General features: G+C 39.1%; 1 protein-coding gene across 7 annotated transcripts in view; it reads left to right on the top strand.

Moving 5' to 3' along the window:
• Positions 1 to 24,735, top strand: part of LOC126237294 (zinc transporter 2) — a 143,549-nt gene that overhangs the window by 99,157 nt on the left and 19,657 nt on the right. For all 7 annotated transcript variants that reach the window (XM_049947246.1, XM_049947245.1, XM_049947251.1 and 4 more), the window contains 2 exons: positions 5,087 to 5,289; positions 13,893 to 14,003. In XM_049947246.1, the coding sequence (XP_049803203.1) occupies positions 5,087 to 5,289; positions 13,893 to 14,003 (314 nt within the window). The remainder of the gene's footprint in view (positions 1 to 5,086; positions 5,290 to 13,892; positions 14,004 to 24,735) is intronic.

Below are 24,735 nucleotides of genomic sequence, written 5' to 3'. Positions count from 1 at the left end.
CATCCGAGATAAAATGCCATGTCCTCCCTACCAATAGGTCCTCAATCCAGTCACAGATTCACTTGATACCCCACATGATAATACTTTTGATGATAAAAATATGTTTGGGACTGAGTCAAATGCTTTTCAGAAATCAAGAAATACTGCCCGATCTGATATTCTTGATCCAAAGCTTTCAGTATGCCATGTGAGAAAAGTGTGAGTTTGGTTTCACACGATTAGTTTTTGAAATCCATGCTGGTTGGCATTGAGGAGGTCATTCTGTTCAAGGTAATGCATTATGTTTGAGCTCAGAATATGTTCTAAGATTCTACAACAAATTGATGTGAAGTATATTGGACAGTAGTTTTGTGGATCACATCTACTACCCTTCTTGTAGACGGGTGTGATTTTAATGATTTCAGCTGTTTCCCAATACCACTGATACCAATACTCATTTCATTCATCTTTTCAGTGGTACAAGGATTAAATTGTGGAAATTCATCTGGGTTTTCCTTTGTAAAGGAACATTTGAAAACAGAGTTAAGCATTTCAGCTTTTGTCATGCTACCCTCCAGTTCCTCCCTCATTCACTAGGGACTGGACACGTAACTTCGGTGCCACTAACAGCCTTTACATATGACCATAATTTCTTTGGGTCTGGGAAAGATCACTTCATAATATTTTGCACAGTAGTCATTGAAGGTATCACACGGTGCTCTTGACAGCCAAATGCATTTCATTCAGCATCTCTCTATCTATAGCCCTACACTTTCTTTTACACCTATTACACAGTAATCTCTTTTTCTTTAGAAGTTACTTTACAGTGACTGTATACTATGGAGGTTCCCTCCCATTATGAACTGTTCTACTGGGTACATATCTACCCAGTGAATGATCAACTATTCCTTTAAACTTGAGACAGAGTTCCTCTACATGCTCCTGGCCTGTGCTGAAAGTTTCAAGTTCCTCACTGAGCTATGACACTACTTATTTATTATCTAGTTTACTGAACAAATATGTCTTTCTGCGAGTTTCAGTTGTCCTTTGTACTTTGGTAATCATTGTTGCCACATCCACATCAGCGTTACTGATACCAGTTTCGATGTCGACATCCTCAAAGAGGTCAGGTCTATTTGTTGCCATTAAATCCAATATATTTCCATGATGAATAGGGTTCCTAACTATCTGTTCGAGGTAGTTTTCGGAGAATGTGTGCAGCGAAGTTTCACAGGATGTCTTATCATGTTACCACAAACAAAACTGTAATTTTCCAATTTTTAATTTGTTGGACAATTAAAGTCTCCACTGATGATTACAGTGTGATTACACAACTTTTGTACAAGTGAACTGAGGTTTCTCTAAAGTTTTTGGTTACATCAGGAGATGAATCTGGTGGGCAATAGAAGGATCCAATTATCATTTTATGCCCACTGTACCTCATATTATGTGAGCTGCTCTGCTTTTCTTGAGCGCTTCAAACTCTGGCACTATATTGTGAATGCTTCGGCAGTTTACCATTAGGATTTTAATACTCTCACCTGTGGGAGCCCTTTCTTTCAATCATACACCAATACTTCTGGGTTTTCTACAGCTACTATTATTTGGGTTGGGTGGAGTCACACCTAATTTTAAAAACCCTTGTGTGCAACTCGTGCACAGTCAGCTTCCTGAGTAACAGCCTCTGAGACTGGCCTGACCCATTTAGGGGGCTTTACAGTTCTCAGCCCTATGGTGCAAGTCCAGTAAGTCCCAGCATAGCTTGTTACAGAACCTTTGAAGTCTCTGGTTTGTACCCACTCAACTCAGAACCAAAAGGCCATGATCAGTTCTGGGGGCAATGCTGCAAATTTTGAGCTTTGTTGAAACTCCATCCACAAGGTTGGTGTTCTCCATCTTCTCTGCCAGTCGCTGAAATGACCCAAGAATGACCTTGGAGCCCAAACGACAGGCATCATTTGTTCAGCAAGCGCCACAATCTCCGGTTGGTTATACCCTGTTCCCTCAGTGGCAGTGGAAATGGCTTCTTCAACATGTTGAATGAGACCCCCCCCAGGTATACGCACTGAGTGCACCTGGTGTCATTCACCGTATGTTTGTAGTGTCAACGATTAATAGACTCCTTTCCTTTTGCATTTGCTGCCTCCTGAAACCAGACACAACAGGTGAAGGGAGTCCCACTGGCACAGTCCCAGTTTCATTGAAAGACTGCACCTCAGACTTGTAGGGTACGAGGATCAGTGTAACACCCTGAGTCCTTCCTGGTCCCCGTCCACCCTGTACAGGACGCTTAGATCTACCATTGACATGTCACTCGCAGCAAAGTGGATGAGCAATGACAGATCCTGTACTTTCTGCAGAGGAGACAAGATCCACAGCAGAGGATAGTACTTGAGGTACTCTGGTACAAGTATCACAGGTATACGACTCGGGAGCTCTTCCTACATACCAATTTACAGCAGCTGCCAATAGTTTGACAGTAGTCACGGCAATTTCTAGCTGTTTATGAACATCACCCAACTCATCCCGTGTTCAAAAACCGCATACACCGTGGGGCTGTATTTTGGCTGGTGCAGTGTATTACAAGGCAGGGAAAAAAATAACTTTAAATTAACCCCACAGATTATCTTTTAATCTGTTGAGCTAAATGTTGCTAATTCTCTATAAGAATTGAAGCAAATACAGAAAACAAGATTTCTATTAAGGCAACATGAAAACTTGTGGTAAAAATTACTAGTTTCCTAAAATGTTTTGATGTTAATTATAGTTGTTAGCAAACTCAAAAACAGAATTAATTTATGATAAATGCAGATAATACATGGGACTACTCCTCCGTAAGGAAAGCTAGATGTGACGCAATTTGTTAGTTCAAAAATATGCAACAGTAACTAAATCACAAACATCGATTTGCTACAGATTAATCATAGATTACGCAAAGGACAATGGTAACTTCCAAAATTTCTCAAAAATGCATGTTTGTTTGCTTCAACACACAATGAAATGCAGGGGTGGTGTATTATATGGTTGAACTGTGAACTGCAAACACTGATTTACATCATCTAGGAGCTTGCGTGGTAAATGGAATGAGGTTAACACAATCAGAAAAGGATACGATGTGTTTGTGCAGGTTTGGGGAACTCGCACACAGTTGTAAACTGTTTCAGTGTTGTCTTGATTTACAAATTGCCTATTGTCTAGTAGACTGTTGAAGATGACACCACTGAAATGGACTAAACTGATACTAGTAGAATGAAATTTCTCAATGGCAGGCAGCTCGGAGTGAAATATACAAGTAAATGCCCATAATTGAGAAGTGTGTGTTACACAGAGAAAAGTGTAGGTTGTTGCAAAGTAGAATCACAAAATCACAGTACTTTCTGAACAGCTTTTCTTATGGATTTTCCAACATTCATCAAACAAAATACATTTGCAAATTTAAAGTCTACAAAAGCATTCTTAGAATTAAATTGCAAAAAAGAAAGTACGGTGCATGTAGTATTGTAATTTTTCATTAAATTAGTTAACTCAAAATGCTCTATAATTTTCACTAGGTTCTGACTATCTATGTCCAGATCCATATTGTTCAAAATAATCATCTATTGTTTTCTGATTCTTCTAGTTGTTGTAACTGACTATTCAATATGTGGTTAAAGTTCAGATCCAAACTGAGTTCATCTTCATCTGTATTTCATAAAAAGCTTCTTGTAAATGGAGGGTAGTCCTGTTCAGCAGTATCATTACCACCATTACATCCGTCATCACCAGCATCTTACTCTTTCTGAAGAAGATCGAATTCACAAACATCTGTTGAGACATCTGCCTACAGTGAGCTGCCAACAGTGCCATAACCCTCAGATCCAATTATTACACAAAGCAAATTGAGAATATTACTTCTGTTGATCTCATGTCTCTGGACACACTTATCGCTGGCTAAAGGTAGGTCATTATTCCAGTCTCTCTCTCTCTCTCTCTCTCTCTCTCTCTCTCTCTCTCTCTCTCTCTCCCTCCCTCCCTGCCCCCACCCTCCCCCCTCTCCCTCCCTTCCCCTCCCCCTCCCCTTCCCCTTCTCCCCTTCCCTCCCTTCCCTCTATCACTCTCTCTTCCCATTTCATTAAAAGATAAAAAAAAGAAAGAAAGGAACAATGCAGTTGCTGACTAGAATGAAAGAGACTTATGTCAAGGCAGAAAATATCCACAGAGTAGCTTCCAGCATTTTTATTGGCGGCTTATCTGTGGCCATGTGAAACTTCAAAATTCTGAATAATCCCCTCCATCCAGGGGCCGGCTACATGAAGTAGTTTTCACTGGCAGAGAGACAAGTTTCACATTTGTTAGCATGGCATTGCAATGTGTTGTAGCATTATCCAAAAACAAGATCACTTTTCTATTATGCCTCCTCGTGTTTTAATTATATGACAACAACTACTAAGTAATTGTTGCCCTTGTCAACCTGCTACTACAGTTTGAATACCAAACCATGTTCAGTTTACCCAATCTCAATGAAACGCTACATCTAGTAGTAGCCTTACCTATAATGGTGACAAATCTTTCAAAATTGCTTTTCATACTGATGCACAGTAAAAAGGTAAGTATTTCATTCAAAATTTTCCTTCCATACTCGTACTGGGTAGACCTCTGAAGAAAAGAATAGTATCATCACAGTTAAATACATTTCTTTCTGATAACCTGTGCAGATTTCAAGTATCTTTTCCTTTTTTCATCAGTTGAACTGGAAAAAAAAAGTTGCACCCCCTGATCTTTAATTTATCAAGGCAGCCCATGTATGCTTTAACTAAACTCGTGTTGCTCTAAATTTTTGTGATTTTGAATGCTTTTTGATGAATAGGAGATCCACTCACAGCTTTGTTGTATTTGGGAAATGAATATTTAACAGAAAGATTTTCTTTTCCCATCAACAGTTCAATTTTGTCTCTTTGGCTTCTCAAGACTCCCTGATCTGTGTTTTATCCTCATGTGTATGCAGACATGCAGAGCTAATAAAAATTGCACTTTAATGCGTTACTAAAATGGAATTCTTGTGCTTGACTTGTTCATGCTTCCCGTACTTGATGGAATAAGAAAACATTATCTTCTTTCTTTTTTGCAGGTACCAGAATAGTGCCACATATGGAAGCCTTCCACCCTCCCTCTCAAGGAATGGAGAAACCTTTTCACATCCACGACGAATTATTTACTGTGTTCACGGCAAGTCAAGTGGATGCTGTGTTGTCACCGAGGGTGAAGTCGTTGACAGACCTGGTGGCCTCTCCCCAGCCACCTCTCGTGAGAGACGTGATTCGATGACAATCAGTAAGAATCTGCAGAGTATAATCAAATTTTATAAGTCTTTACATCTTTAGTTTGGTAAAATAGGAAACAAGCAATAATATTTACATTTATTAAGTTAAATAATATATTTCTTAGCAGAAAATTTGTTCCATGATGAAGACCACAGATTTTCAAAAAGAGAGCTGCATACATTACCAGAATATGCTCAAACAGTATTTGATACATCTTGGTTTTCTGCATCCTAGGTTATCTTTCCCACAACATAGTAGACCTTTTAATTTCATTGCAGAGATTAATGAGCATTGGAAATAATGTCGTTGATGTATTCTCTCAGTTGTCCAGGAAATGGTGACAGTGAATGGAAAGTATGAAATTCTGGTTGCTCCTTCATTGGTGCCAGTTCCGTCTCTATGTGTGATCAATTTTCATTGAAGGGCACGCTCAGCCTATGGTTCAGAGTATCTGTTCTTTTTGAAAACATTCTTCCAGTGTCTTGAGTTCCTCCACAAGGCTTTCTTCGTACGAGGTATGTGAGAAAATTAATGAGACTGACAACACTGCGAGTGATGTGGAGACACTCTGTTGTTCTACTTCTGTAGACTGGTTTCTTCATCCCTTTCAGATGCTTAGTTGAATTTCAACATGCTCAGTCTGATTTCAACTCTGTACAGCCGTCATGTGAATTTTGAGAGTGCCATCAGAGAAATTGTTTTTTTGTATCAGGCGCACAATTTCTTCGTTGGCATAAATCTTTTTGGAAGGCTGAGAACACGTTGCAGATGAACCTTACTCAGGGAGACATCCAACTTAAAAACTGACGAACAGTTGAAAATGTGTGTGCTCTTGTGCTATCAGGCTGACGTTTAACAATAAGGATGATTGGTGACCTGTTAAAGTTAAACATTTTACCATACATCAAATTTTGACCAAAGGTGAAAGGTTTGTGTCAGAATGGTGCTGAAAAACCTCACAACTAAGCAGGAGGACAATCAAAGAAATGTTTGCTTGATCTTCTTAAGAGGATTGCCAGTGACCACAAATGGTTCATTTGTGTGACCACAGTTGATAAAGCCTGGATTTTTTAATATGATTCTGAGACAAAGCAACAGTGTGAGGAGTGGCACACTGATACACCTCCTTGACCGGAAAAAGTGCCACAATGATGTATCTCCTTAACTGGAAAAAACTCAAATGATCAAACCAAAGATCAAAACAGTGCTGATTTTTTGACAGTAGACGTATTGTTCATATAGAATTTGTTTCTTCAGGACAAACTGTCAACCAAATGTTTTACAAAGATGTCCTTGAAAGGCTCAGGAGAAAAGTTAGTCGACTGAGACCAGACATTGCAGACAAGCGGATGCTGCACCCTGACAAAGTCCCATGTCACACAGCCACCTCTGTCACAGAATTTTTGATGTCAAAAGGCATTCCTTTTGTTCCACAGCCCCCCTGTTCACCTGATCTCAGTCCTTGTGACTTTTTTCTTTTCCCGTATTTGAAGAAGTCTTACAAGGGTGTTGTTTTGGACTCTGAAGTACACTGAAAAGAATGTGGCTGACAGGTTAAAGACCCCAACAGTTGAAGCCTTTCAGCATTGCTAGCAAGACTGGGAACAACTGCTTTGCCGGTGTACAGATGCTGAAGGAAACTACTTCGAAGGGGACAATGTTATTGTTTGAAAGAAAAAAACTTTGGTAGATAAAAAATCAGTCTTGTTACCTTGTATGATGGAGGACGTACACTATGGAACAGTGTTCTAAGCACAGAACTTCCGTGATGGATGATGATTGCCTGTGGCATGCAGGTGGTGGTGGTGGTGGTGGTGGTGGTGGTTTTATTCATTCCTAGACCACTTTTACAATGATTTAGTCATATTGTGATACTGAAGCTTATGAACAAAAATACTCATTTATGTACTTACAATCCTAGTTCGACAAAGTTGAAACAAGGTGGTCAGCTGTGGCCTTACAGTAGAAATCAGGCATTACTTTTGGTTTCCAAACTGGGGAATGGAGTGGCATTAATCGATCGGAGCTAACCTACACCTCGGGCTATGCTAAAGATCAGTCGTATCTCCATAACCCAGATATCCGGGTTGTAGGAGGGGGAGGGGTGGCACTATCACACTCTAGCCAAAAGTTTACATACTGTATCTCTGTATCTTTGTGCCATTTCACTAAATAACTTCAAAAGCTTGCTCCAAGATAAAGCAGCAAATTTATTCACAGACATCACAATTCCTAACACTTTATCACAACCAACTGTAGTAAAAAGTGTGTTTTCGAGAGAGATCATTAATGCTGTGTATGTTAGTCTCTCTTTTAAACTTTTGTGTATGTTCAATCCCAAGCATTTATGAGTTTAATGTGACAAGACAGTGTCACTTCTGTGACATGGCTGTTCTTGCTCTGTAATTTTTGGATCAATGTATAAATACTGAATTGCAATCAAATCAGGCAGTGATGTAGAAAACAGTTTTGCAATTCATTGGTCCATATTCCCTGGCATGTTTACACAATGGAACAAACTCACTTCAGATATACATAAAAAAAAGGTACGGAGAATGACACGTTTTTGATAACGTCTTTAATGCACCATTGTCTTCAAACAGTAAATGTATGCAACATGGAACCTATAATACAAAAACAATGAAATTCAAGAATTCATTAAGTGGGAATATGGCATTTCCTGTTAGTTTCCTGCAGCAAATTTTTCCAATAACGCCACATTTCCAAAAGAACTTTAATGCGCTGGTGATTTGAAACAGCATACATTCGTAGGATGTAAGTTAAATTATAACACCCACCAATAGGAAGAAATTAATTACTTCTCCTAAGTTCTGCCTGTGAAGTAGGACAGCTAGGCTAAAAGTACTGAGCCTTCTGGAAGCCCGTACGAGCTGCACTTTGTCAAAGGCATGCCCCCAAACATCTACTGCACACAGCTGTAAATGGTATTTCAAGGTGCAGCCATGTGACTAGCTATTAACTGTTTGAAAAACATCACTTGACATGAGATATCAATGTTCCAAAAATGTAGACTAACATTATTTAAATTCATAATTTAAATTCTGTAATCCATGACTGAGAAATGTGTTTTAATATATGTTTAACTGTAAGCTGCACATGTTACGTACCATGCTGGCATTTGTCTGAAGTAATTTACAGAAACCATGGAAAACTAAAATTAATATGGCTGCAGATAGGTTGGAACTCCTCCTGAATACAAAGCCAGCCTATTTTTAATAGTGCAATCACATTTAGCTTATCCCTAATTTACAATACTGCTTTGCAAGAAAGTTTTTAATAATGGAAAACTAATAGTTCTACTCTATTCATTCATTCACTTTTCAGTACTTTTGATTACTGAGGTGCCGCCCCCCCCCCCCCCGCCCCCCCTCCGCGCCACCCACAACCCCCCCACCCCCTGCACTTCCTGACTCCCTGCCCCTGCTACGCCACACCATGATAACCCCCCCCCCCACACACACACACATAATATTTCCATAATGTAACATAACACACTATCAGCTGATGTCAGTACCATGGTGACTGTATTTGGTTTCCATTTTGTGTATCTAAATTTTTCACATGCTTTCCTGAATAACTGAATAAGCCACGACATGTTGAGCTTGGAAAGAGGTTTGGATGTTCAAGTTTTCACACACAAATAAATAAAAACATTATACTAAATAACAGTGGTATGTGAAATAACGTGTGTTGTGGTTTATATATTTTATGCTTTTTACCAAACTCTTACTCTGTGGTGTGCAGGTAGTCCTTCACTGTATAAAACCTCTGGCTTAATAGGTTCTTCTAAATTGCCTTTTTAAATTAGTTTATTTTAGTAATCTCTTTAGTATTCTTCGGTGATTTATTGAAGAGTTTTTTTATTCCATGATAGAAAATGCTGTTTTATGTTTGTTCTTTCTTGGTAAAAGGTTCAGTTTAGATCTTGTTCCATGGACAGAGCTGTTTGTGCAGTAATTGTCAAGGTTATTTTTCATGTGCATAACTGATTGGTAAATGAACTCTCATGTTGTAGTGAAAATCCCCATTGTTCTGAACAGTTCTCTACAGTGAGACTGGTTACTACTTTTGGTTATTATTCTTATGTTCATTATGGTGGACTTCCTTTCTCCCAGGGGTCCATCCACTCTTCTCTTAATGAAACATCAAGAAAATGTATATGTACCAAGTCTGTATATAGGTGGCAAATCTAATGATTAAAAATGGTTTGTAAGCACACAGAGATCACCTCATAATGATAACAGATTACAACAAACCATGGTAACTGCTTTTTAAGTTTTTGACTGTGGTGAAGATTAAATGACAGTTGTGTGCTTTCACTTCTTTCTGCTTGTTGAATAGCCCCTTAATATTTTGAGTTTCCAGTTATGTCTGTGATTCATGTTGAATAGTGACTAGTATCAAGCAGTTTTTCACGAATTTAAATTTTTTTTTGGTTGGATTCCAGTGTATATATCTGTGTTTGTATGGTAGTTTTTATTTATCGTGCTAATGCTGGTTTTTATTTTACTCTTTGGTTTCTTAAATGCCATGATGCTTTTATCTTTTGTAATGAACACTTTTCTGTTGTCTTTTGGCCTTATTTCTTAATATTCCTCTCATTTTCTGCTGGACATTGCAAATTTCTGGCATGATTCTTTAACTTCTCATTATGGGTTCTATAAATATGCATTCTTGTGGTTTCTCTTAGTAAAATAGTGAAAGTTTGTTGTTTATTATTGACAAAACTGAAAATAAGTGAGGCTGAAATTGTTAGAAGGATGAAATGGGTGTTTAAAGAATGCACTGTATAAGTGCAGGGAGTATTCATCATCATGCTTTCATAGTACCATGATAGCCTTGAAGGAGGGGATGCACATTGGAAAGCCTTGTAGATCAGAAAGAACATGAAATGTGGAAGACTGCAAATCTCAGGAGGTCAGTTTGTCTTTTGTAAGTGATGGTTATAAGTAGAATTGTTTGCTTGCAACTAAATTTGCAAGCCATGAGTTTTTCTGTTACTGATATGTTTGCACGAAGTAGCATTGCTTATCCTCTATTTAATTTCTCTCTCTCTCCCCCCCTCCCTCTCCCCATCTCTCCTCCTCCTCCTCCTCCTCCTCCCCCCCCTCCCCCCTCCCCCCCCCCTCTCTCTCTCTCTCTCTCTCTCTCTCTCTCTCTCTCTCTCTCTCTCTCTCTCTCTCTGTGTGTGTGTGTGTGTGTGTGTGTGTGTGTGTGTGTGTGTGTGTGTGTGTGTGTAAAATTCTTACTCTTTGGTCAACTTTTAAAAAGTTGTAGTGAACCAACGATATTGTAATGCTCTTAACTCTCGACCCATTGCACCTTTCTTATAACATGAGGCGTCGTGTGCTCATGAGAGAGCCCAAAAGGATAAACAGCATCTTATTGCTGTTATAACATATATTTTGGGTATTATTTTATAGAATTTATTTATGTAATATGACTGTAATGAAATAAAGAAGTAATTGTAAGTTAATTATTTATTTACACTGTGTAAACAGTGACTCTTTGGATCAAGTTTATCATGATATTTATTTCTTTATGAAAACCAAGCAATTTCTTTAAATCCTACAATTATTTGAGTTTAACACAGACATAAAACTAATCAAAAATAGAAAGTAACATGAACTGATAAAAAATGTATAAACTTTCACACACCTAAGTGGGCCTAGTTTTCTTTTTGGATACAGCCTGTACATACTGCTTTGGTATGAGCTGGGCATATATTACCCTTGCAAAAATGACAAATAGATTTGAATTTTCTATCTGCTCGTCTTAGTGAATGCAATGCTTTCTCGTTGGTACGAACTCATTATCATCAGGTGGTATACCCTGAACAGTAGGTATGAATCATGTGATACACTCTTTCAACTCATGAGGCAAAGTCGTAATAGTTGCTCATAAATGTAGTTATGGGTGATACAGCTCAAATGCCAATGTTTTCGAGAAAACTTTGTTCTATTTTGTGTACCTGGTTGACTGTGTCCAGTATTACGTGAGCATTTAATGCATCAATGTCCAGAAAAGTAAAGAGCAGCTGCTATGGCCATTGGAGGCAAACTCGCGCAAGAGTAGCTGTCGATAAGTTTGCCCACTATATCAGTGCCCCCTTTTGTTTTATTGTAAAAGCTCATAATTTCAGGACATTTTTTTGTGGGAACTCTCATCTATGACACCATTGTGATGCATTCTTAAAAGAAATATTACTGTTTTTCTCTTCTTGGGGCAGTAAGACAGCAAAGTGATTGTTGGTTGATAGCCAAAAATTGTTGAATGTTCTTGCGTACCCTTCTGCTTGAATTCGCTTGGAATTTATGATTTATTTTTTCAAAGTGTACCCGCCACTGTCAATCTGTGATCTCTCAGTAGATGTTCTGCCAAAGGAATGCTTCTGAACCAATTGTCCATGGTCACATTTCGTGCGTTACCTGATATGGGAGCAGTTAGCTGCTTTACAAGTGCGGTGGTCAAAGTGTCCTGATAAAAAGGTCCTTACAGCTGTTTACCAACATAAATCTCTAATTTTCTGGTGTAAAGTGTAACAGTGTCTACTAAAGAAAACACATTGATTCCATATTTTGCAGGTTCGCTGGGCATGTATTGACAAAATTGGCACGATCCTCTGAAATTCTCTAGCATTTCATCCACTGTAATATACTCATTGTTTCTACAATGTTTCTCACAGTTGTCGACAAAGATATTGTATAACTGCATGATTGGTGCCAACTTGTCTATTAGACTTCACTCTCCACATGTGTGAATGAAACTGAAATCACAGTTTAGACATAAAAGCATGACAGAAATCAAGGCCAGTTCCATCAGTAATCCTAATGTCATCAATTGAAGTATGTAAAGACTTATGTAGCCCTGTTATGTACACGACGCCAAACAAAGCTTTCAACTCAGTCAAATTTGTAAGCCTGCAGTTTCATTGTCTGTCATAATTTATTCACTTTGATGTTATTTTTATATTTGTGCAGTCTTGTATGTGCTGCAACCTTTCTAAGTCAGTAAACAATAACCAAGATTCTAAAGGGTTACTAACCTCACGTGTTGCGCCTTGGGGACCTGGTTGTTTGTGTGACAGTATTATGAAGTCATTTTCTAACAGCCTGTTGGTAGGGAGTTCTTTTCCATTTGCAAATAACAGTGTAGGTTCATTCCCCTTGTCTTTTTTTTTTCAGAATAGAAATTGTTGTTGTTGTTGTTGTGGTCTTCAGTCCTCAGACTGGTTTGATGCAGCTCTCCATGCTACTCTATCCTGTGCAAGCTTCTTCATCTCCCAGTACCTACTGCAACCTACATCCTTCTGAATCTGCTTAGTGTATTGATCTCTTGGTCTCCCTCTATGATTTTTACCCTCCACGCTACCCTCCAATGCTAAATTTGTGATCCCTTGATGCGAATAGAAATTATGTGACGATAAATTTGATAATGAAATATCATCTTCATCATTATTTGAGGATTCTGGTGGTTGAAGGTGTTCTTGAGGATTGTCATCTTTGCAGTCATGTTCTGACTCTGTGTCATGATCACTAACTTCCTCCAGAAACTCTACATTCTCTTCTTCATCTTCTTCACCACCAATAATTTCGTTGTTTTCCTCTTCCAGCCATCTCAGAATTCGTTCACACTATCATTCCCCCATGTTTATTTTATTTGAACTGCTCTACAACAAAATGAATCATTAATATAAACACTGTAACAAAAGAAACATAAAAGAAATTAAAAAACCAAATAAAGGAATCTGTAGAATTTCACTTAACACCAGTCGTCGCATGGGGTCCCTCGAAGCCTTGTGCAGAAACACACATCTGTACCTAACGGCGCACACGCGCAGACTGATTGTTGCCAGCACGGTTGTTAAGTATTGTCCATTTTAGGAAGCTACCAAGAGTAACAGACAGCTGGAAAAATTTTGAAAGTACGTAATTGGCATTTATGTAGAAGCTAGGCTTCTGAAGACCCCACACGAGAGGCGAGGGTTAAGAGTACTACATGTCCCCTAAATAATGAAGTCACATCCACCTTAGGCTGAAAATGAAACAGTGGTTAGTCAGTATTGTGTAGGTCTGGGGGGGTCTTTTGCTGAATGGACTAAAGAAAATAAGGTCAGCATTTAATGCCCTGCTGACAATAGAAACTAGCAGTATTGCAGCTTTCAAGGCACCTGCGTGTGCTGAACTAGCACTAAATGGACTTCCTTGACTACCTTGTGTGTTTTCTGTAAATTCCTTCACCCAGGTAGTAACGCCAATTTAACTCAATCATTAGACAAAGTTTCACTAATGACTTAGTCATAGTAAATATACGTAACTTCATTTCATCTGTGATAATAACCAAATCTGAAAATTGAGCTATTGTTATTTTTATTTAATTCATTTCACCGGTTGCAAATTCTCCACTAATTCAATAAATGTGTAGTTTATTCGTGTAACAGCCCGGATGTAGATTTCAATTTACAGTATTTTAATTTTGTTCGTAAATAGTTGATTGAAGTGAGTGCTGTAATTTCAGTCATTCAATTATTAATTTGTGTACTGTGATTTGTCCAAACTGACCGCCATTTAACTACTAGAATAATTGTTGCAGTGGATGGGCACTGTCATCGTGAAAGGGATGAGCAGGTGGACAGCAAGGCAAGAAGGAAACTGATAGTTGCCAGCGTTCTGTGTGTCATTTTCATGGTGGGTGAAACAGTTGGTGAGTATGCATGTCAGTCTGTAACGTTTCATTATGTTACTTCAGAAAAAGTAATATATATGTATTATAACTGTAATACAGTAACAGTACAGTAATGCCACCATAACTGAAATGGCTGTATGAGGGCTGTTCAAAAAGTAAGGTGACTTTTCAATTTGTGCAGGCAACATACATTCGATTATTGATCTTTTTTTTTGTTATGTTAGTACACATGTCCCGAACATGCATTCACAGTTTCAAATGTACAGCATATTTCCTTTGTTTTGGTGAGATAGAAAGGTTAGACGTGTTTTAGTGCGCCCGGTGATTTTTGATAAAAAAAAAATGGAGCAAAGACTGCATCAAATTTTCTGTGAAAAAATGGAACTGTACCTTACTCTGGATGCCCCGGCACATCAACAACAGGTGATAACGTCGAGCTGTGAAGAAAATTGTTTTGGAAAATTGTCAAAGTACCATAAGAGAGGTTGCTGAGGATGTTGGCATATCAGTCAGCTCGCGTCATGCAATTTTTTCAGATCTTTTGGGAATGAGACGTGTATCAGCGAAGTTTGTTCCAAAACTTCTCAGTTTTGATCAGAAGAACCGTCACATGAGCATCACTCAGAAGCTCTTGAATGATGTCAATAATGATCCTGATTTTCTCATAAGGGTCATAACTGGCGACGAAACATGGGTTTATGGTTATGATGTCGAAACCAAAGCCCAGTCATCCCTATGTAAGCATTCCGGAGAGTCAAGACAAGAAAAAGCACGCCAAGTTCGATCAAATGTCAAAGTTTTGGTCACTGTGTTTTTTTTTTTTTTTCAATTACCATAGTGGAGTGCATCATGAATTTTTGCCTCAAGGTTGTACAGTCAATAAGGGGTATTACCGTGATGTTATGCACCGTTTGCGAGAAGCATCTCTGCTACATGGAGCATCTCCGCTATGTGTTGAGTAGCAACTTCCTTTTCATAATATTGTTACATTCCATCCTGCATTTTCCATTGTTTGATGTTTGCGAGAAGCAATATGCAGAAAAGTCCGTAAATGTGGAAAAACAATTCATGGCTTTTGCATCACAACAGTGCACCTGCTCATTCATTGTTGCCTGTGAGAGATTTTTTTGGCCTAAAACAACACGACAATCATGCCTCAGCCACCATAGCCACCATATTCACCCCTGCAACTTTTTCTTCCTCCCAAAACTGAAGAGACCTATGAAAGGTCCAAGATTTTCAGTGAGGAAATAAAAACTGCATTGCTGGAAGTACTCAAGGCTCCCAAGAAGTGCTTATGAGAAGTACTTCGAGGATTGGAAGAAGCATTGACACAAGTGTATTGTATCTGAGGGGGATTACTTTGAAGGGGCAACATGTATATTGATGAATAAATAAATATTTTTTTATAAAAATATAAGTCACCTTACTTTCTGAACACAGCTCTTCATTGTATCAGCTTTAATTTAAAGGAGACTTTCTTGTGTCCGATGTCAGCATTAACGTTGCTGAAATCTGTTAGTTAAATCAGGGGCTGTATGGTGTTAGTCTGTTAGTACATCTTCATCTATATCAATACTCCGCAAACCACCATGAGGTGCATGTTAGAGGGCACATACCATTGTACCAGTTACGGGGGTTTCTTCCTGTTCCATTCACATATGGAGTGCGGGAAGAATGAGTGTTTGAATCCCACTGTGCATGCAGTAATTATTCTAATCTTATCCTTATGATCCCAGTGTGAGTGATACATAGGGGATTGTAGTATATTCCTACAGTAATCATTTAAAGGCAGTCTTTGAAACTTTATGAATAGACTTTCTCGGGATAGTTTACGTCTATCTTAAAGAGTATTCCATTTCAGTTCCTTCAGTATCTCTGTGACACTCTCCCATGGGTTAAACAAACCTGTAACCATCTATGCTGCCCTTCTCTGTATACTTTCAAAATCCCTTGTTAGTCCAATCTGGTGCAGGTCCCACACACTTCAGCAAGCGATTTGTGATTTGTAAGCTATCTCCGTTGTAGACTGATTGCACTTCCCCAGTATTCTACCAGTAAACCAAAGTCTACCATGTGCTTTACCCACAACTTAGCCTATGTGATCATTCCATTCCATTTCATATCTCCGCACAATGTTACACCAAGGTATTTGTATGAGTTGGCCAGTTTCAACTGTGACTCATTGATATTATAGTCATAGGATGCTATGTTTTTCAATTTTGTGAAGTGCATCATTTTACATTTCTGAACATTTAGAGCAAGTTGCCAATCTTTGCACCACTTTGAAATCTTATCAAGATCTTACTGAATATTTATGCAGCTTCTTTCAGATATAACTTCATTTGGATAACTGCATCATCTGCAAAATTCCTGATTTTACTAATAATATTGTCTGCAAGCCCATTAATATACAACATGAACAGCAAGGTTCGCAACACATGCCAAATTACTTCTACATCCGACGATGACTCTCCATCCAAGATAACACGCTGCATCCTCCCCACCGCAAAGTCCTCAGTCCACTCACAAATTTTGTGCTTGTGTATAAAAGTTAAATTGTTCTTTAAGATTAACAAAACAACATAAACCATACCAAAGATGTTTACACTGAAAGGTACCCGGGCAGCATTGTTGGACGTGACACTGTGGTACGAATCACTGCTCACAGGCACGATGGCACATGATGTGTGTGTGTAGTGCCATTTCCTTGGTGGGATGCAGAGCATTAATACATGTTGCAATGCCCTCATATGGCAACTGATGTCAATCAGACAGTCCAGCATGGCTTGTGGCAAAAACTGTGGCGACCGTGTGTCAGCTGCAGTTCCTTCGTCCTTTATTTCGATTTAATCTAGATTGCATACTCATGAAGAGCAGCAACCAGTGTAATGATAGTTAACATTAATACAGTACACAGATTAAGTTTCTGTTATTTTTCTTGTCTTGTCATGTCTGGAATGCAGTGAATGAATGAATGAATGAATGAGTGAAAGATGTTAATGGATGACCCTCTGACATTGTGGTGCCTCCACAATGAGGACATAATACATTTACTTATAAAGCTACTAAAAATGCATGTACTACAAATGACTGTCCATTCAAACGCATGTTGATCTGCTATCTCCCCTGAAATGATGTGTATATTCCCATAGAATTTTGAGCATAACATAGTACAATTATTCTGTGGAATTGGAGGCTTATTCTTATGTTGTGTTTCTGCTACATGGTAGTAGTTTTCTTTTCGGGGTTGGCTATATGAGGAGTGATCAAAATGTAACTGGGAATCTGTAATTTTGTGTGTTGCATGAGTTCAATTTGGCCAAATTTTTTGTCGTTGTGTTGGAAAACAGGTCTGAAATGTATCTGTACAATGTTTAGAGTGTTAGCTATAGAAGGTAACTTGTCTGCTGCCAACTGTCAAAAAGGTTACAGGCATTTTGATAGTATCGGCAGTTACTTACAGGGTATTTCGAAAAAGACTTCACAACTTTAAAAATTCATATAAATTTATTGAGTGGTTCATGGTGTGAGTTCCCGGTATCATGTCCTAGTTCATGAACCACGGGCAACGTATGAGTGGCCAAGTAAGTGGTCCTGACAGTTACTTTGGAATAAGGCTGGGCATCTCGGACATATTCAGAGTCGTGGCCACCTTTATGCTCAGACGCCAAAGACTACCAAATCCGCCGGTTAGTCCCTCAACCGTTAGGGGTAAAACTCAATGGGACCCGGGGCAAGTAAGGCTAGCAACCTGCTTCCCTGGTACTATAAATATGATGCTGGCAACAATCAGAGCAAAATGCCTCGGACCTTTGGAGGTGACGGAGTCCCACCTCTAATTGACAAACCAGGGACTCCTAAGATACGACTCGCAAACGAATGGTAACGAGATTGGGAGCTATTAATATCAATGGGGGCTATTCTGGGAAGAAGGTAGAGCTGGTAGAGGCTGCAAGTAAGATGGAGTTGGACGTTTTAGCTGTTAGTGACATTCGGGTAAGGGGTGAGAAAGAAGAGGAAGTGGGAGAATACAAGGTCTACTTGTCAGGAGTCAAAGCAGGAATAGCACAATGGGGTGTAGGGCTTTTCATCAGGAAGGAAATGGAACCCAGTGTAGTTGCAATAAGGTATGTAAACGAACGACTGATGTGGATAGATTTGACAGCATCTAGCAAGAAAATTAGGATTGTGTCAGTATATTCGCATTGTGAAGGGACAGATCAAGATAGATGGATAGTTTTTATGACTCACTCAGTGATGTAGTTGTTAGAGTAAAGGACAAGGACAGTGTTCTGCTCATGGGTGATTTTAATGCCAGGATTGGAAATCGAACAGAAGGGTATGAAAAGGTTATGGGTAAATTTGGAGAGGATATGGAGGCCAACAGGAATGGGAAACAGCTCTTGGATTTCTGTGCGAGTATGGGCTTAGTAATCACAAACTCCTTTTTTAAACATAAGAACATTCACCGGTATACTTGGGAAGGCAGGGGAACCAGATCTATCATTGACTATATAATAACAGATCAGGAATTCAGGAAGGCTGTGGGGGACACACGTGTATTCAGGGTATTCTTTGATGACACTGATCACTATTTAATCTGCAGTGAAATTGGTATTGTGAGGCCGAAAGTGCAGGAGGTCAGGTCCATGTGTAGGAGGATAAGAGTGGAGAAACTTCAGGATAAGGAAATCAGACACAAGTACATAACAGTGATCTCAGAAAGGTACCAGTTAGTTGAATGTAGTCAATTGCAGTCACTGGAAAAGGAATGGACAAGGTACAGGGACACAGTACTAGAAGTGGCCAAAGAATGTCTCGGAACAGTAGTGTGTAAAGGTAGGATGAAGCAAACAGCTTGGTGGAATGACACAGTCAAGGCAGCCTGTAAAAGGAAAAGAAGGCATATTAAAAATGGCTACATACTAGAACTCAGGTAGACAGAGAAAGTTATGTTGAAGAAAGAAACAAAGCCAAACAGATAATTACAGCATCCAAGAAGAAATCTTGGGAAGACTTTGGAAACAGGTTGGAGACCTTGGGCCAAGCTGCTGGAAAACCATTCTGGAGTGTAATTAGCAGTCTTCGAAAGGGAGGTAAGAAGGAAACGACAAGTATTTTGGACAGGTCAAGAAAACTGCTGGTGAATCCTGTTGATGCCTTGGGCAGAGGGAGGGAATATTTTGAAGAGTTGCTCAATGTAGGTGAAAATACGATCAGTAATGTTTCAGATTTCGATGTACAATGGGACAGGAATGATGATGGAAATAGTATCACAGTGGGAAAGTGGAGAAAATGGTCAGTAGATTGCAGTGCAATAAAGCGGCTGGGGTGGATGAAATTAAGTCGGAACTCATCAAAGACAGTGGATTGTCAGGTCTTAAATGGCTACACAGGATAATTGAAATGGCATGGAAGTCGGGACAGGTTCCATCAGACTGGACGAAAGCAGTAATCACACCAATCTTTAAACATGGAAACAGAAAAGATTGTAACAACTACAGAGGTATCTCTTTGATCAGCGTTGTGGGTAAAATCTTCTCAGGCATTGTTGAAAGGAAAGTGCGAGTATTAGTTGAGGACAAATTGGATGAAAATCAGTGTGGGTTTAGGCCTCTTAGAGGTTGTCAGGACCATATATTTAGCTTACGGCAAATAATGGAGAAGTGTTACGAGTGGAACAGGGAATTGTATCTATGTTTTATAGATCTAGAAAAGGCATATGACCGGGTTCCTAGGAGGAAGTTATTGTCTGTTCTACGTGATTATGGAATAGGAGGCAAACTTTTGCAAGCAATTAAAGGTCTTTACATAGATAGTCCGGCAGCAGTTAGAGTTGACAGTAAATTGAGTTCATGGTTCAGAGTAGTTTCAGGGGTAAGACAAGGCTGCAACCTGTCTCCACTGTTGTTCATATTATTTATGGATCATATGTTGAAAACAGTAGACTGGCTGGGTGAGATTAAGATAGGTGAACACAAAATGAGCAGTCTCGCAAATGCGGATGACTTAGTTGTGATGGCAGATTCTATTGAAAGTTTGCAAAGTAATATTTCAGAGCTAGATCAGAAATGTAAGGACCATGGTATGAAGATTAGCATCTCCAAAACAAAAGTAATGTTAGTGGGAAAGAGATATAAACGGATTGAGTGCCAAAGAGGAGGAACAAAGATAGAACAGGTGGACGGTTTCAAGTACTTAGGATGCAGATTCTCACAGGATGGCAACATAGTGAAAGAACTGGAAGCGAGGTGTAGCAAAGCTAATGCAGTGAGCGCTCAGCTACGATCTACTCTCTTCTGCAAGAAGGAAGTCAGTACCAAGACTAAGTTATCTGTGCACCATTCAATCTTTCGACCAACTTTGATGTATGGGAGCGAAAGCTGGGTGGATTCAGGTTACCTTATCAATAAGGTTGAGGTTACGGATATGAAAGTAGCTAGGATGATTGCAGGTACTAGTAGATGGGAACAATGGCAGGAGGGTGTGCACAGTGAGGAAATCAAAGAAAAACTGGGAATGAACTCTATAGATGTAGCAGTCAGGGTGAACAGGCTTGGATTGTGGGGTCATGTTACACGCATGGGAGAAGCAAGGTTACCCAAGAGACTCATGGGTTCAGCAGTAGAGGGTAGGAGGAGTCGGGGTAGACCAAGGAGAAGGTACCTGGATTCGGTTAAGAACAATTTTGAAGTAATAGGCTTAACATCAGGAGAGGCACCAATGTTAGCACTGAATAGGGGATCGTGGAGGAATTTTATAAGGGGGACTATGCCCCAGACTGAACGCTGAAAGGCATAATCAGTCTTAAATGATGATGATATAAATTTATTGAAAGAAAATATAGAGCTGAGTTTGGTGTTATTTTGTACGGAAACACATTAAGGTTCCACCCCCCCCCCACCCCCCCCCCCCCAAACTAAAGATGTTCTATGTGGCTTTCATTGGTTACCCTGCACGCATACCATAGGAAGTCAATTTCTTCCTAAACTTACTGTAGCTTTGCAGGCGTAACTTGCTCAGTGGCTGTGTAAATCTTGCTCGAAGTTCAAATAGATAAGCCAGCACAGGAGGTACAAACACGTTATCCTTGATGAATCCCCATTAAAAAAATAGAGTGGTGTCAGGTCTGGGGAACGTGGGGGCCATGCAGTTTTCTTATCACAGCCAATCCATTGACCTGGAAAGCAGTCACTGAAAAAATCTCGGAAGTCAGCCAGGTATTGGGGTGGTGTGCCATCTTGCGTGAAGTAAACATTTTGTTCTTGGTCATCCTCATCGATCTGTGGTATCAAAAATTGTTGTAACCTATGCAGGTACACTATCTCATCTATGGTTCTGTCACAGAAAAAAAGGGGGGTGTACACTTCTTTCTTCCTCAGTGCACAAAATGTTCAGTTTAGGGATAAGACGAAAATGTTGCAATGTTTGATGTGGATTTTCACTGTACCAAATCCTGCAGTTGTATGTCAACATTGCCGCTAAAGTGAAAAGTTGACTCGTCAGAAAAGATGTTTTTGTCCAAGATATGTTCATCCTCATGTAATCAGTTTTACATATTCACACAGAAGTTCTTACGAGCAATTTTATTAGTGTCTTTTATTGCCTGTACGATTGCCAATCTGTTTCAAATGCGAACGATTTCTCAACACACACCAAACAGTCATATGTGGGATTTGCAGTTTGCAAGACGCATGCCAGGTCAATTTCGTAGCGCTGTTGACAAAACGTTGTCTCACTTGCTCAACAACGTCTGTCAGATGTGCTTGGACATCCTGATAATTTCCCATGTCTTACCTAGCACCCTGTTTCTACAAAACATTTATGCCACTCATAAATTGTAGGCCTACTACAGGGATCTTTAGCGTACTTGGTATGGAAATTACGCTAAACTGTTGTTGCCAACTTCGATTCTACAAAGGAAAACACAAAACTAGCATGCTCGGATCCAGTGAAGACAGCTATCTTTAAGCCAACTTACAGTGCGATTCGGCATTAGTGAACTATGCAGGATAAATCTTGATGTATTTCCATACAAATTGACACTACAGTGACCTCCGTAGGTATTATGAATTAAATTATATGAAGTTTCAAGTTTGTGAAGTCTCTTTGAAACCCCCTGTATTTTGTGTAAAAATGGGACAGAGGATTTGTATTAAATTTTGCCATAAGAGCAGAATGAAGTGCATCAAACTTACAGAAGAGTTAAATATTGTAATGATGAGTGCTATGTATACAACAAGGGATTACAGCTGGTGCAGGTGTTTCGAAGAAGGTTGTAAAGATGTTGAAGATAACAAGTGCCTTGGACGCACCCAGAACATCATTCGATAAAATTGTGGAAGAAGTTAGAGAATGACTATGAACAATAGCCGAATTACAATCAGAAAAGTCACTGATGATGTTGGCATATCAGCATCAAATTGTTCCCAATTTTTCAGGTAAACCTGATGTAAAGTTGATGAATTTTGAACGAAAACAGCAAGCAGTGAATGAAAGCTGCTCAGGAGTCACTTGGTCAAGTCACAACGATACAGAACTACTGAAATGGGCCATAACAGGTGACGAAGCATGAGTTAATGAATATGAAGTGAAAACTAAGGTTCAGCCATCCCAGTGCAAGCATTCTGGATTGCCAAGACCATAAAAAGCTCAACACGTGGTCAAATGTGAAGGTTATGCTCACAGTGTTCTTCAGTTCTTTCAGTATATGCATCATGAGTTCTTGCCACAAGTTGAAATGAACAGTAAGGAGCACTGACTACAAGTTTAACACCATTTGTGTGAAGCAATCAGAAAAAAAGCCCAGATTTGTGATGTAGCAGTTGATGGTTTTTGCACCATGATAATGCGTCCACTCAGTCTTGATTGCATATTCATAAATTTTTTGCCAAAAATGATACTTTAATGATGTCCTAGTCTGCATAGTAGCTCAATGTGACATTTGTACGTTCCCAAAAAGAAGATAACCTTACAGTACAATTTTTGTGTTCTACGATCATAGATGAGATTAATAATACATCACTGAGAGATCTGAACGCTATCCCAAAATGGAGTTCCAGAAGTGTTTTGGCAATTATATAAAGTGCTAGCATAAGTGTGTAACATGTAATAGGGAATATTTTCAATATAAACTTAACAAATAAATCCAGCATTGGACCCAATATTAATCATGATCAATCTGTTGCTTCGACTAATATTGTCCATGATGCTGTCAATGCCAGCACAGTAACAATATTTTTTTAAAGTAATGATGTTGTCCAGCCAAGTTTTGTCAATATAAAGAACATTTCACCTTATTGTCTTAATTTTTATACTTGTATCAAGTATTTGCATCACCAGTCAGCCCCATCTTTTCTCTTGACCAGAATCTCGTACTTGCAGATCACTTTCAGATAAAACCCATTTCACATATTACCTTGTGCAGAACATCTTTCTGAAAAGGAAAATGGATCTTTCTGAAAAGGAAAATGGATCTTTCTGAAAAGGAAAATGGATCTTTCTGAAAAGGAAAATGGATCTTTCTGAAAAGGAAAATGGATTTTTCCTTTTACAGCAACAATTATTTTACACAAGTCCCCCATCATATGTCAAATTATCAATTTTATAAAGCTGTCCATAACAATGGATTTCCACTCAAAATTGGTATCAATCTTTCTTGGTGATTGCAACAAACCATGTAGTTTATTTTTGTGTTCCTTTTTGATGTGTTCTATTGTGGAAAAGTTGTCTTTTATATAAATTGCAGCTCTTCTATGTTAGAGGCAACCAAACACTCTTTACTCTGAAAATACCTCTTCTTTGTATTGTGTTCATTTTCTTGTGATTTAATATGCTTGTCCGTTGTATCTGACTACATATATCACAAAATATACAAACTAAATTGATTCAGTTAAATAAAACTACACAGATTGACGTACATCACTGCATGCTTCGCTACACTGCTGGACAGGAAGTGGGCAACTGATTTTGGGTGTGCCTGTAAGGCAGTCACAGGGTTTCCCCACTAAGAGCACTGCTGACTCAGTAGTTAACTGACAGACTATAATAGAGTTCAAATCTTAAGTGTTGCTTGTTATCTGGATTATGTAGAGCTCTCTTCCTAGCATGACATAAAATCCCAGCTGCTATCCACTGCTCATCCTTTCTTTTGTTGAATTTTGCTCTTATTTGTTTTAGGAGAAAACAAGAAAAGTAGTACACTGTAGGAGGAAAAAAGACTCACTGTGAAGGAATTATCTGAATGGGATGGAAATCAGTAGGTGTGATGTGCAAATACAGACAAACAAATTATTACAGTTTCAGAAAAATTGGATGATTTATTCGAAAGGAAGAGCTTCAGAAATTGAGGAAGTCAACAATGTGTTGGTCCACCTCTGACCCAAGCAAGCATTATTCAGCTTGACATATATAGATAAAGAGTTGTTGGATATCTTCCTGATAGATATTGTGCCGAGTTGTGTGCAATTGGTATGTTAGATCATCAGAATTGCAAGATGATTGGAGAGCTGTGCCCATAATGCTCCAAACATTCCCAATTGGAAAGAGAACCAGCGACTTTGCTGGAGAGGTTAGTGTTTGGCAAACATGAAGGACAATCAGCAGGAACTCTCGCTGTGTGTGGGTGGATATTCTCTTGCTGAAATGGAAGCCCAGGATGGCTTGCCATGAAAGACAACAAAATGGGGTGTCGACTATTCTTGACAAACTACTGTGCTGTAAGGGTGCCACGAATGGCAACCAGAGG

Source organism: Schistocerca nitens, chromosome 2 (genome assembly GCF_023898315.1).
Source record: "Schistocerca nitens isolate TAMUIC-IGC-003100 chromosome 2, iqSchNite1.1, whole genome shotgun sequence".
NCBI lineage: Eukaryota > Metazoa > Arthropoda > Insecta > Orthoptera > Acrididae > Schistocerca > Schistocerca nitens.
The sequence above is the reverse complement of the archived record's forward strand: the minus strand, read 5'-3'. Positions and strand labels throughout refer to the sequence as shown.